Source organism: Bactrocera latifrons, unplaced genomic scaffold (assembly GCF_001853355.1).
Source record: "Bactrocera latifrons isolate USDA-ARS-PBARC rearing strain unplaced genomic scaffold, ASM185335v1 scaffold_8, whole genome shotgun sequence".
Classification (NCBI taxonomy): Eukaryota; Metazoa; Arthropoda; class Insecta; order Diptera; family Tephritidae; genus Bactrocera; species Bactrocera latifrons.
Genome location: NW_017537489.1, coordinates 2351429 through 2366120, shown reverse-complemented (window position 1 = coordinate 2366120; position 14692 = coordinate 2351429). Strand labels below are relative to the sequence as shown.

Sequence of the window (14692 nt, the reverse complement as noted above, 5' to 3'; positions counted from 1 at the left end):
TCATTTCGCGTAAACCAACTTTTGTTATTATGAAAAAAATAGATTACAAGAAATTTCTCGTGTTGATAAAAGGTTGCTTCTTGATAAGAAAACATAGAAAAAATTTCGCTTGATAACGAGTTTCCGGACAATGCCCTGAGGAAATCAACCATTAAGAATGTTTGCTAAGTTTAGACGTGGTGAAATGAGCACCGAAGACGGTGAACGCAGTGAACAGACAAAAAGGTGTTGTTACCGCCGGAAACACCAAAAAAATGAACAAACTAAATTTTGGATGACCGTAAAGTAAAGTTCGAGAAAGCGAGGTATTCGAGAGATATCAACTTAATGTATACATCATATTATTCACGAATAATTATGTATGAGAATGCTCTGTGCACATTGACGAGGTGATGATTCAGAGCAGTGTTTGGCGATGTTTAAGTGTAATAAACTCGGGTATTTGCATCGATATGTGATATTAGATGAAACATGACTCTAAAGTCCAATCAACAGTCACCTGAGTGGACTATATACGATGAAACCGATCCAAAGCGTGGAAAATGCAGGAGTCGGCTAGCAAGGTTACAGCATTTGGATGGATTAAATTTGATTGACTGTCTTGAAAAAGTAAGTACCATCAGGGCTATCACATAGCGTTATTGAATCATTCGAAGGACAAAATCGCAGAAAAATGGCCGCATTTAAAAAAAAAAAAGAAAGTGATGTTTTGACAAAATAATGCACCGTCCTACAAGTCAGTGGAAACGATGGCACAAATCCATGAATTGTGCTTCGAATTGCTTCCGCATTCTCCAGATGTGGCCCCCAGCGTCTATTTCCTGTTCTCAGCTCTCAAAAGAATGTTCTTTGGGAAAAAATTTTCGTCGTATGAAAAGTTGACGGCCGAAAATGAAGCAAAAACGCATCGTACTACAAAAATGGTATCGAAAAATTGAAGTACCGCTATAATCAGTGTATCACTCTTGAATGGAAATATGTTGCTAAAAAGTGTGCTATACTATAGTCGGGAACTACCAACCATTTTATCCGTTATTATTACAGACATGAACTTAATACCTATGCAATCAAACTAAATTAGAGTTCTCAAGGTTTTTGAAAGATTTATCACTTGATCAAATTTGATCCGGACTAACATCGCCTACAAAATAGGCTTCTGAGCCAAAGCAAGCGTGTAAGGGCGTTTGTCACGCACTAATGACGTTAACGCGAACCTGTTTTTCGGAAAAACTGAGAGGTTTTGGGACCAATCGTGCTTTCAGTTTTCTTATTCCCAAATGATCTTAGAAAATAATTTTCACTTTCCGATATTCAAATGCTTCCAGTAAGATCTCTGATTGTTAATTCTCAACTAGCAATTCCTTTACTTTTTTGACGTGTTGATCATCAGTTGATGTTGATGGCCGTCCTGGAAGTGGTTCGTCGTTAGCGCGTCTCGCGACAAAGTGTTAACTAGAAATGTGATTCTGCTTATAAAATTTAATGGAACTTCTTTGTTCAATAACTTCAGTCATCGTAAAAATCGCCGTATGCATTTTATGTACTTCAGAAAGACAAGCGTTTACTAAACACTAATAATTATTTTGATTTGACATTTGGCACAGATGTCACTGACAGTAATACCAACATTGAAAGTAATATTTCGACTAATGTGTTTTAGATAGTTATTTAAATTAAGTGTAGTAGTTTAAATGTACCAATCCGAGTCAAATATGATTAGATGGTATATATGATCGTCGAAAAAGTCTTTTCGTATTTTGTCAATAGGTGTCGTTGCAGTCGTATGTCTTCAATGCTACCAACCACATTATGTCTTACCATATAATGTTGGAAAAGTGAGATTTGAAGCTTCATTTAACCAAAAAAAATTTGGGGAAAAATTAAAATATGTTACAGCTGTTCAAAAATGAATGAAAATAAGGAAGATTTCACAATATTTTCAAATTTTTGTATAAAAAAAGAAAGAATGGCACGCAAGGCACCAATGAAATTTGTCTCTAGCGGAAAAATGGCAAAATGTGATCGACCAAAATGGTACATATGTGTTAATTTATTTATTAGTAAAAATATAAAGGAAAAAAATAATTTGAAGTTTGATTAAAAATACGAAAAAACTTTTTCGACTACCCAATATTTATCTCAATTTATAATTAAAACTCTTAATCAGTATTTCAGATTTTACAAATATTAAAAAAAGTAATAATAATAATGTTATACTTATTTTTCGTTTTTATTTCCTCTTTAAAATTTTATTTTGCGAGTTCTTAAGTTTCACTGCCTTGATAACGGACCCGGCAACAAGTCTGTGTACATATGTAAGTATGTATGAATGTATGGTAAACTCGGCATAAAATAAAAGTGCACTTAAAAATAAACATAAAAAATCCACTTAATGCTAATGAAATTAAAAATAAATTAAAATAGCTTAATAAATATATTTAATCACGTCATTTCCAAGATTTAGTTGCGAATTTCCAACATTCTCTAGAAAAAAATAAAAGAAAGTAAGAATGGCTGTTTATCAGTATCAAGAGAAAGTATAAAAATTATATACTTCCTACTTTCCCGAACTAGAGGGTATATGTATATACAAATTTTAGTTGATAATCCAGTACGTTATTCTAATTTTAAAGACCAATTATTATTTATGTATGTAGCTATAGCTTAGATGCCAAAAAGGTATATAAAAAGCTATAGTGTTTTTTTTTATGCTTTAATGAAGACTTCTCTCTTTTTTACTCTTCTTTTATACATACTTTGTTTTATGTTTCTTGTAATCTTTTTAGGGTTAGAATGATCCATTCAGATTCTGCCATACAACTATTGAAAAAATGATACCACAGTCATCAATTATTACTCCACTAGAGTAATATATACAAGTAGAGATGCTGGAATCCAACTTAGAGCAGCGAAAGAGAGTGTTTTCTATTCAGGAAATTACTTGCAAGTCAGAAAAACGCATTTTGCAGAAACTGTATCGGGTCCATAAACTGCACAAATTTTATTGGCGGCTTGAGATACATTTTTGCCTTTATCGTAGTAGGACTGTAAAATATGCCGTACTTTCTCTTTATTTTGCTTCATGTTTGCGACGCTATAACTCACGAACGATTTAAAAGAAACGATCAATCAAATCAATCAAACATGTATTAGCGCGTGAAATGAGCTTTCCAAAAAGGAATAGCATGACCCGATACGACGAATAAAACTAGAACTACGCGCTCTCAGCGCCAACTAGCCAAAATACCGAATACAAGACTTTTGTGACAACCTAATATTTGATTTAATGAAGATCAAGACCGGCACACTGCTGTGAATGGGAATCGCCACCGCTAAACAATAACCGAATAATTTTGGAATGGATTGGATGATATAGACTTGGACAATATGTGGTTCCAACAGGACGGCACCACAAGCCACACAGCGAATGTCACAACCAATTTATTGAAAACCAAGTTTGGTGAACGTGTTATCTGACGAAATGGCCCAGTCAATTGGCCGCCTTGGTCGAACGATTTGACGAAATTAGGCTATTTCCTGTGGGGTTACATCAAGTCTATGGTCTAAGGAAAGAAGCCAACGACAATTGATGAACTTCGTACGAATAGCGAAGGCGAAATTGCATCAGAATCGGCCGGTTTTTGCTTGAAAATCGCGAAAATTGGTTTCAGCGTCTGGACTTCTGCAAGCGTGCCCTTGGTGAACGGCTCCATACATAATGGCATCGAATGTACTTTCACAGCAGGTCGTGTGAGCGAGCGCTTATTGAAAAACCCGTTATAAAATTCTCACATAGATATAATACTTTAAAAATTTTTCGTCGAACAAAATGTGTACTTTATAAGACTTTTTAATGACCATACTAAAATATTTATACCGAAATGAAAATTAAAAAAATGCTCATTTTAAATCTAAAAATCTTATAGCAGTTGATAAGAGCGAAAAACGAAACTGAAAAAGGTATCCTACTGCGTTAGAAAGGTTGTGTAGACTAAATACTAAGCACTTTTAATACCGAAAATAGCAAAAACAATTAAATATACTCACGCAATAAGGACGCTGGAAACTGCATTCGATTTGGAGAATCCACTTTGATAATACAGTTCGCTTCGTATGGCCTAAAAATTGAGTATTATTTAAATTGAAATACTAACTAATTAAACTAATTACTAATAATAAAAATTCAGAAACCAGAAGGTTAAATATTTAAAAACAAAGTTGAAGTGTGAACCATGCATTATATTTTAATGTGAAAAAGTATTTGTTAGTCATAACACTAGGCATACATTGATTAAAGAAATGCGAAACCCCAAAATCCCCAAGAGAGCAAGCAACCATAATATAACCAAACCACCATAAAACAGCACATATGTAACACAAATAACTGTACTAGAAAACATTTGTTTTTACCCATTTTCGTTTATTTCAAAATCTGTGGAACTTCGTTTGTCATACTTCGCAAGGCTATCTCTTCTTCAGAGCACTGCGATTCGGCAGAGTCTGTGGCGTCCGAACTCTTCGTGCACAGAATTCTTTAGCGTAGCATCCAATAAAACCGTTTTATATTTGCCAATTTATTAAACAAAGAACTTTCAATAAGTTTGTTACCTTTTCTTTATGAGCAACAGCACTTTCTTCTTCAACACCAGAATGGCAAAAATGATCAGGCCCTGTGCAGCATTGTAGACATCTGCGATTTGAAAGAAAATCGTGTAATCACTGTTATTGCCCACCATATAGCCGATTATCTCCAACAGCCAGCCAATACCCATGACAGTGAAGAGGCGAAAGAAAAGCCAAACACTGGAATATAATAAAACATTCGTATTTATACAAGAAAGTAACGATAAACACCAAGAGGAGACTCACTTATTCTTATGTGAACGCAATTTTCGTCTGCTATCTTTGCTATCAACCGATGTCTGCATTTCACTTCTCATTTTATATATCTTTTTTATGGTCAAAACGAATATGGCAATGTTGAAAATTATGAGCAGTAGGCATGGTCCATAGAAATAGATCATAGCAGACCAGTCGTCAGCTATATGAGAGAAGAATATACATTTAATAACATTGATATCTTTTTTACAGAGCAGAGAGTATAACAGTTAAGCTATTTCTCGCACCGTTAATCGGTTCATAGTGAGTTTGGTCGCGCAACGGTGCTTTTGCTGACGTCTCTTTAGCGATTTCATTTTGCTTTGTTGATTACTTGCTGGTTTTCCTTTTGAGCTAAAGACAATATTCACCAAAAGTTATTAGAATTAATTTTTGTTATCAGCTTAATTTGTATTGCTAGAGTGACGTCACACAAAACTTTCGCTCAATCTATGTTATTCGATAATACTAACTTACTCTTTAGCCAGCAGTGTGAATATCCAATACCCGACTTTAAGTAGATTGGTAGATTTGAATACTGCAAGCCCATAGTCAGAACGGTCATTAGCGCTGGTAATCCCCAACCATAGAGAGAATAATACATAAATTGTTTCCGTTGAGACAAATGTTGTACATTGCCTTTGGAGTGGCAGAAATTTTGCCAAACATCGTAACATACCACATTGAGCCAGAAAAATACGGCTGTAAGAAAATAGTAGGCGACAAAACCTAGCAAAAAGAAAAAAATATGTATATATTAAGTTGTCAAATATCTCCCTTCCGCTTAGACTAATGGTGTTTTGGGGAAGGAATGGTTTCGACGATTCAGAGCGGGTGAAAACGACATCATGGATAAGCCAGCCGGCGGAAGACCTGTGACGACGAATACCGATCAAAAGCTTGATGTTTGTGTGCCGCATGATTTCGACCCATTTTTGAAGCGGATGGTAACTGGCGACGAAAAATGAAGGGAAATCATCGTCCCAAACAGTGGCCAAGCCGGGATTGACAGCCACGAAGGTTTTGATGTGTGTTTGGTGGGATTGGAAGGGAATCATCACCACTATGAGCTGCTCCCATATGGCCAGACGCTTAATTCTACCAACTGGACCGCTTAAAGCAGGCGATCGACTAGAAGCGCCCAGAATTGACCAACAGGAAGGGTGTAGTGTTCCACCAGGACAACGCCAGACCACACACTTCGTTGCTGACTCGTTAGAAGAAGGTTTTACCGCATCCATATCATATAGCCCGGACATAGCGCCTGTTCCTGCCCATGGCGAACGCCCTCGCAGGTGAAAAGTTGAACTCAAAACATCAGCTTGTGAAAAGTGGACATCCGAATTCTTCATAAATAAGGAGGGGGCTTCTATGAGGAGAGTATTATGAAGTTGCCGTCTAGAATGAGTTTCTTCTATTGACATTTTGAAGTAGAAAGTGAAGTAGAACTGGGAATAGTTTAGACAGCAGTTTGTTCACCATTTTATGACTACATTGAAAGCTCCAGTGTCACATCACTTAACCTTATACATATATACAGCTTTAATTATAACTACTAATTATAATATTTTCCGAGATTTTAGCTCCATTATCCGTCAAGAAACGCGCATTAGTTCGTGCCCTTATCCTGGACCTGGTTCCATAAACATTTTAAAATGATTTCTTTTATGTATCTCTTTTGGCGAAACACATGACCCTTCACATATAAAATATCTAAAACAACTTATTGGCTTCCGAGAGGATTGACTCCACATTTTACCACTCTAAGCTACAGAGGAATGAAAAAACTCACCAATAATAGCGCAAGTAGTATTTTCATAGTTAGCTTCTCGCATATTAACCATTACAATCAACGTCGTGCCAACAGCTAATGAAATTAGATAACAAATTAGGCACTTGGTATGCAAGTTCCACAATTCCGGAATTAGCCAATAAACCAGGATGGTTATATAGAGAAATGGCGCAGAAATTAGCATAACTGGAAAGAAACAAACATTTTTTTCTTTAATTTTTTAAAAACCGAAAATGGACTTTCTTTCATGCACGCTCACGCTCTCTCCTTCTCTCTAACTCTCAATCGCTCGTTCTCATTTTTACTCTCTTCCACTCATTTTTACTCTCTTCCTGTCATTTTTACTCTCTGCCTGGCTTACTATACTTACTTATCGTATTCAGCATAATTGTTGGAGGCGCCTCATAGTTTATGGGACAGTTCATTGGATTTAGTACATATGTGTCGCCAACTGCGTACGATTGCAGGCAATAATCACGTCTAGATAAAACCTTCGCGTCAACTAGGCGATATAAAGTACCATCCTATGGAATGTTTATAAATAAAAAACTATATTTAGCAAATAATATTAAATTACACTTTTTACCTCTCGCAACTCCCACTGATCCTCTTCGTATATATGTGGCATTAGCATATAGCCATCTTTGCATGGTATCCCCTGCTGCACGACAAACTCATCCAGCACATGCATCAAGACGCGACTACCATTATGTAGCGTAACGTTTACGTAAGGTGAGTATTTGAGCTCTTCATTCAGCTCTTCAGCGCAGAGCGATTGTGAGTCTTTACTTAACCGGTACATATCCGCTCTGGGATGACAGCAGAATCTCACACACTTCTTCAGTTGACACACACAACCGCGTACGTGTGGCTCCACTTGCTTGCGTTCACCATCGTACAACTCGATATAGTCATATCGCCCAGTCAAATGTGCCGGCACCAACAGTCCCTCATGAAGGTATGAGCCATTGCCGAATTTGGTGCTGGCTGTCAAGTTGACCGTGTCTTCAAACACGCAATTGGGTATCTCTGACAACGCACTTCGCGCATTACCAAAGAGTACGCATACTCCAAAGAGTAGTAAAGAGATGTGGCCAAACATTAGTTGTATTTAAGAAGCGTCAAATTCTGAAATAATAAAAGATAAAATGTTTCTTAATGCGCATATCTTTGTATGTAAAGCGCTTGTATGCTGCAGTGACACATCAAGCGTACTTAGCCGAATTCCCCAAAACTTGTGTTGAATCGTTAATGAAATTCATTCCCATGACGCCCACATTATGTGAACTTTCGGTCTTCAAAGTGCGACCTTTGGCAGTTTTACGCATTCATTAAGAAAATCTCAATTCAAAGTAAGAGTGGTTGTAAAAGTTATGTGATGACTAGTGATAACTACAAGTGTTTCTATCACTATTTCATAAAAAATTTTACAATATTTGTGATAATACAAGCGTTGTAATCATTCCATAGTTGCTTTCTTTTAAATACTCTCAAACATTGCATCACCTCTGTAAACGGTTGTTTAGGAGGCTTAGTGGAATAAAGCCACGAATAAGCTAAAAAAAAAAATGAGTGACAGCAAACTACTACTACTACTCGACTAGTTAAGACTTAGATCAGTTGGTCACCGCGTCTCACACTCTACGGATTCATATTTCTAATTTTAGTGGATGCTATTAAAGCGGGACGAAAAAAATACATTTATGAGTTTAGTATCTCAGCTGAAAGATAAATGACTTTCAAGAGCTGTGAAATGTATTTAAAAAAAGAAAATCGATTATGTCGTTAAATAGTATTCCGCCATCCATCTACCTCTGTTATTAATGATAATACGTGTAGAGTTGAAGAAACAGTGCTTGAAAATCGTCTCATTGTCATCAGAAACTTAGCAGAGGATAAGAGTTTCTTTTATGGCTCGACTCAACCATTTAGGTGAATTTTTTGGTTATGAAACGGGTCAACGCTAGATTCTTACAAAAACACCTAAATCTTTCGCATATATGACGTCGAGTAGAGGTAGGAAAAGAGAGCTTGAACAACGTAGCTAAAAACATTATATACATTAAATGCATTTTTATTTCCGACGAGTCGTGGACTTACAAATATAAAGGCAAAATTGTCCGCCAATGTAAAATGATGCTTTTAAAATGAGCCGAGGCCGAAAAGACCAAAATCGTGGTTTGTAACAAGTGTATGGAAAACTGGACTAATCGTTGGCATGCTTGCGAAAATATAGTATTTTTGTCAGTCCGCGATAAATTTKATCAGCTCTAAAATAAGTTTTTTTTTTTTACTTTATACTCTCTTTTCTTTTTTACTCAGAAATATAGATGTGTCGTTTTTGTGGGGATTAAAGTAATTTATGGATTCAGTAATAGGTGGTTGCATGTCTAATAAAATATGTGTATATTTATATTATGCATATGTATATATGTATATATATAGAGGTTTTATTTTCCACATTTATTCTTCTTATATCAACCCCATTCTTACTTAACCAGAAACTATTTATATCTTTCCGTTAATTTCCAAGAATTTTTTCCCAACAATAATAATTTTAAAGATTTTCAATGTAATCAAACGTATGAGTTTTCACACCTTTGTGATGTACATATTGAGAGCACCAATCGTTTACGTAGGTTGCTTTTTATATTACGCAACTTGGGCAACTTCGTCATGAAGTTTGACATGTATAATGTTATAAATGCACATGAACGTTTTGACATACCAGCGCTATTTGAGTTATTTACAGTTACTTAAAATATTCATCTCAGCAAAAAAATTACCCATGTATTAGGTATATGGGAACAAATCCATTAACTTACTGATGTTAATATAATGGCAAAGAATTTAGCTTTATTACAGAGATACGTGTTTGCCATTGTGTTTTACAAATGATTGCGGACAAGTGAGCACCGCTGCTTGTTCCAAATTTCAATTGAGAGGTATAATTCTCGACCACTTTTGCAGCAAATGAAGCCCTATTTCAGCAATAACATGCTGAATGATCTTTCAAAGCGTCAATCGAGCCATCTCTGTGGGCAAGCAACTTCACATAACCCTACAAAAAATAGTCCAGCGGTGCTAATTACAGAATCCCGGAGATAATACTCTCACCAAAAGTTAGCTTCAATAAATTGATACTTTCATTGGCGGTATGGCATATAGCGCCATCTAGATGAAACCAAGGGTCCTCCACATCAACATACTCAAATTCAGGCACAAAAAAGTCAGTAATCATAGCTTTATGACGTTTCCCATTGACTGTAACTGTGTTGCCTGCTTCATTTTTGAAGAAATAACGACCAGTGATTCCCTCCGCCCGTAGAGCTTAACAAAAAGTGAATATTTGAGTTACATCCTCCTCATCAATGGCTAGTGGATTGTGATCACACCAAATGTAACAATTACTTATCCAATCAACCAAAAATGAGCTTCATCGCAAACATAATTCTCAATTTTTTTCGAACCATTATTTTTGCAATATATTTGCACGATTTGCAAACGTTTTATATTTATAAATCAAGTAACAGCCATCAAAGAGACCAACTCAAAAAAGAAGGTATTGCCTCATTGAATACACTGTGGAACATTTTTGGGATTATTTGGGATTATTGTCTGGGGGGGGAGAAATTCCAAGTCAGGGTGATGGTACTAGATCAGTATAGTAAAACCCTCAAAGGGTTTGGCGTTCCTATGTGAGAAAAAAAAAATTTTTTTTACAACTAAGCGAAAAACATCAAAATAAGGAAAAAATTGAAAGGTCATAAAAAACTGACACATACGAACGCCAAACCCTTTGAGGGTTTTACTATACACCTAGTACCATCACTCTGACTTGGAATTTCTCACCCCCCAGATTAGCTGTTGTACTGTGATATCACACATTCGAAAAAACACACGTCATTTACGAATCAAACCCCAACCTTTACCAAACCTACTAGAGCTTTATCCAGATATCTCATTTTCACTTAAGTCCGGATAGACCAACGGAGAAACGAACAACAGATCTAAACGACGAACAGACTGACCGATCAAAACTAATTTGAGGGCGATACGACAGGTATTCCATCATCCGATACCCCATTATCCGAAAAAGGAATAATCAAAATAAAAAGTCCTCATCCAGGGAACCTGCAAAGATTGTTCTGGAGATGAAAAAATGGCCAGAAGACTATATTAGTCCAATTCATAGTTACATCCATAGACCTGTCCGGTCTACACCTTCACTGTCGATACGTTCATATACATTGAGATAAAAAACACACGGCAATTTTAATTAAATTTCCCGCCTAAATAATATTTCAAAAAAATTGGTAGGACTGTCCTTCATTACTATGTCAAATATCTCACATTTTATATTTCTCAAAAATTTCAAATCAAATTTCTTGTGCGGAATCATTGCGAATGTTTGAAAAGCCTTAGGGTGATTCAGTTGTATCAAAAACACTACGAATGGTATCATAGAAAGATCTCACAGACGGTCGAGAGGTCGTTGAAGACATGTCTCGTTCTGGACGAAGGAAATACAAAAAAGTGAAGGAAATGGTGCTTGAAAATTGTCAGAGAGAAGGAAAGAGAGCTCGACATCTCTAGCAAGTCCGTTCGATTGATTTTGCTGGAAAATTTGGGTATGAAACGCGTTCTTGCTCGACTCGTACCGATAAAGCTGAATTTTCTTCAAATAGAGTCCCGTAAACAGGTCTCTGTGGACATGCTTGATCGTGCGAATTTCGCGAATTTCGATCCGACATTCATGGAGAGCATTATAACTGCCGCTTATGAGTTTGATGCATCACGAATTTGTTCTGGAGGGACAAACGGTCAGAAAGGAGTTATATTTAGTCGTATTGAGGCGCTGGTGTGAGACCATCCGCCGAAAACAGCCGGAATTGCGGAAGAACAATTCTTGGATTTTACACGACGCTAATTTACCATCGAATTTAGCCACGATTGTGATCAAATTTAAAGCCAAAAACACAATGAATGCCATCGATCAAACACCGTATTCACCGGATTTGGCTCCGTGGGATTTTTTCTTGTTCGCCAAACTGAAATTACCGCTGCATGGAATCCGTTTTGAGTGGATCGGAGAGGTAAAACCAAATTCGCTGAAGGAGCTGAAGACCATCCCAAAAAGTATATTTTCAGTCTTTTTTAAATAGCTAACCTAATCTTCGATTGATTTCGAAAACCACCTATTAAGTTTTTCATAAATTAGAATAGATTTTTTTTTTTTCAAAAATAAATTTTTTTAGAAACATATTTTCCTTTATTGCTGCACTAATAGACCGATTTCTTACATTTGACGGCACTTTCTTTTCCTCACACTAAAAACGATACACAATTTTTGCTAATCCTTCGAATTTCTTCTCATTTCTTTAAATTTACGCGATCACTGATTGAACGGCACACACATACAAACATATATAAAAAGCAACAAGTCTTAACACAGCACAAATGAGGAAATTTCAAAGAGATTCATTCAAAGTAAGAGACAACGAAGCTCTTAGCTTTATGCAGCAACCTTATACACACACATAGTGTAGGATATGAAAATGTTACGTTTGACACAATGTCAAGCGCTTTGTAATAAAAGCCACAAAAATCATTTAACTTTTAAAGTACACAAATTCAAACCAACAGCAACAACAACATGTGACCTACTTTTGTCAACCCAATTCAAGTTTTCCAATAAACTTTTTTTATATAACTTAAAGCTAAATGATTTTGAATTGAATGGAACAACGAAGCCGCCGCGATGCGATAATTGCTGGCGTGCGCGGCAAGTGGTGAACGCGAACTGTCGATGTTCTTTGGGAATCGAAGAACAAAGGCTATGGCACCGAATAAATGCTAACAAACACAACAGTGTGCTTAAAAATGCATATATGCCATGGAAGTATATGTGTGTGGAGGTAAGTAAACCATTAAAAGGAAAATGACACACACAAACAGACAATATATACGAATGTGCTTTTCGTTTACGCCTCCAAAAACTCAATGTAAACAAAAAGAAAAACAAAAAATAAACAAAAATACTTTACCAATTTGAAGCTAATTAAAAGGCAAAATTAATTGCGGTCTCATTTTAATGTTTTATTTAATTTGTTACTTTTAATTCCTTATTTCGATTTTTATACGAAGTCAGTTTGTTGCATATCCATATACATACATACATAGTAGTTATTGACCTTAAGCATTAGGACAGTCTAGAGTCTCGTTAAACTTAATTTAGGGAATACACAAAAAAAGCATCGCATTTCTCTCTTTCTGGCTTTAGTAAATATATGTGTGGGTGTATTTAGACATTTTGATTGTGCTTACTAAAAACATAAAAAAAAAGTTGAAGAAAATCCCGAACGAACGAAAAAGTCCAAAAAAAAAATTTAAGAGAGTATAGGGGTAAGGTTTGCGTAGCCTCGAGTGTACATATGCGCTGCTTCTTGAGACGAAAAGAGTGCAATTTTTAAGATCGATACCCAAAAGGGGCAGACATGATTAAATCAATTCAGCTTATCACGTCAATCATTTACCACATTAGAATATTTTATGGAGTCTCCGACATTATCTGCTTCATGACAAACATAGTTCACGGTATAATAAAATTTATTCGCTAGGAAGCTACGCGTTTAAAGTATTACCTACTGAAGCTTATTGACCCAAACACTTGACACTACAGCCGACTCGATTGTTGAAAGCAACTTTGTGAGTATTCCATGACTTGAATAATATTTTTTAGTTTATCTACTTTAAGCCAAAAAAAAAAAAACTTCAACCTATATACAACCAGAGCATGTAAGGTATAGAGAAGGTACAGGTTCGATATGGAACATAGTAGTATGTATAGTATATCTATGAAGTAACAATCGCATCTTTAGTTCATGAGCCTTGCGGTATCAAACAATTCAACTGAGAAGAAAGTCTAAAACAATTAGGCAACCAAGTGCGACGTTTTTATAATATACTTCTTAACAGATTCTATCTATGCTTAATCAATAAATCCGTTGATTGGTGCGATGTGTGGAAAGTGGCGTCGTCTTATTGTAATCAAATATCGCGGAAGTCACGTGCTTCAAATTCACGCATCAAATAGTCGATTATTATGGCGCGATAACGTTGCCATTGACGGTTGCGTTCTAACCGGCAGCATTTTTGAAGAAATATGTATTGATTATTCCACCAGCCTGTTGAATCTTTTTGGAATTTTTTCTGACACTCTCAGATAGGGCTGCTATATTTTCTTCACTGCGCGCTGATCGTAGTATATTCGATCGAATATTATCCAATAAAGATTGCTGGATGGTATTGGGAATAGTACGCTCAGTAGGCCGATTATCTTGTCCGTAAGTTGAGCGAAGCCCGCGAAAGTTGAACGATTTGTAAAATTTGTTCAGGCGTATTTATTTCGATGATGAAAGACCAACCAATACTGAACAAAAATAACATGACAGCTTGACACGAGCTCACGGGTGAACCCACCAAAGATAAGATAATATTGCATAGCTCATCTTTTGGCCTTACAAAACGAATAAATGTACATGTTTTGTAGTTAGACGTAACCATCCAAAGACACCACATTTTTCAGCTATTGGACGATTGGTCCAGGATATATTGAATTTTGAATATTTGATATTTTCAAAAAAAAAAACCCTTTATAAAGTTTCAGCTTGTCTGGTATAATTATATTATAGATATTTCTGGTAGCGATCTGATTCAATACCAATTATGAGCTTCGAAAAATATAGAAAGAAATGTATGATATGGAATAAAAATAACTTTGATTATGTTTTCACATAGATTCACCCCTAACACTGATCCTAAATAAATTTATAGCGGGATTCTGTAACCAGTCTCTAGTCTCTATTTGAGACATTTTGTGGTAAAATCTCAATTTGTGACTAGTTACTATTCACTAAACAGTCTCTAGCTTTAGTCTCAAAATATTGCCTCAAATTTGAGACCTGGTAGTTAGCAAGTCACAAAACCAAAAAGAACTCTTGTCTGCCATTTTGAATATAC

At 35.9% G+C, this 14692-nt stretch overlaps 1 protein-coding gene across 2 annotated transcripts; it reads right to left on the bottom strand.

The window, feature by feature from the left end:
- Positions 1–2203: 2203 nt before the first annotated feature.
- LOC108976806 (G-protein coupled receptor Mth2-like) lies at positions 2204–12457 on the bottom strand. 2 transcript variants are annotated; one of them, XM_018946163.1, is made up of 10 exons: positions 12338–12457; positions 7257–7798; positions 7041–7194; positions 6671–6856; positions 5356–5607; positions 4870–5041; positions 4609–4803; positions 4411–4532; positions 4048–4118; positions 2204–2484 (listed from the first exon to the last, which is right to left on the bottom strand). In XM_018946163.1, exons 2-8 carry the CDS (start codon positions 7770–7772, stop codon positions 4421–4423), a joined length of 1587 nt encoding a protein of 528 aa, XP_018801708.1. In that variant the 5' UTR covers positions 7773–7798; positions 12338–12457; the 3' UTR covers positions 2204–2484; positions 4048–4118; positions 4411–4420. The 2 variants fall into 2 exon arrangements, with proteins under 2 accessions (XP_018801708.1, XP_018801709.1); XM_018946164.1 differs by lacking the exon at positions 12338–12457 and adding an exon at positions 11974–12307.
- Positions 12458–14692: the final 2235 nt, after the last annotated feature.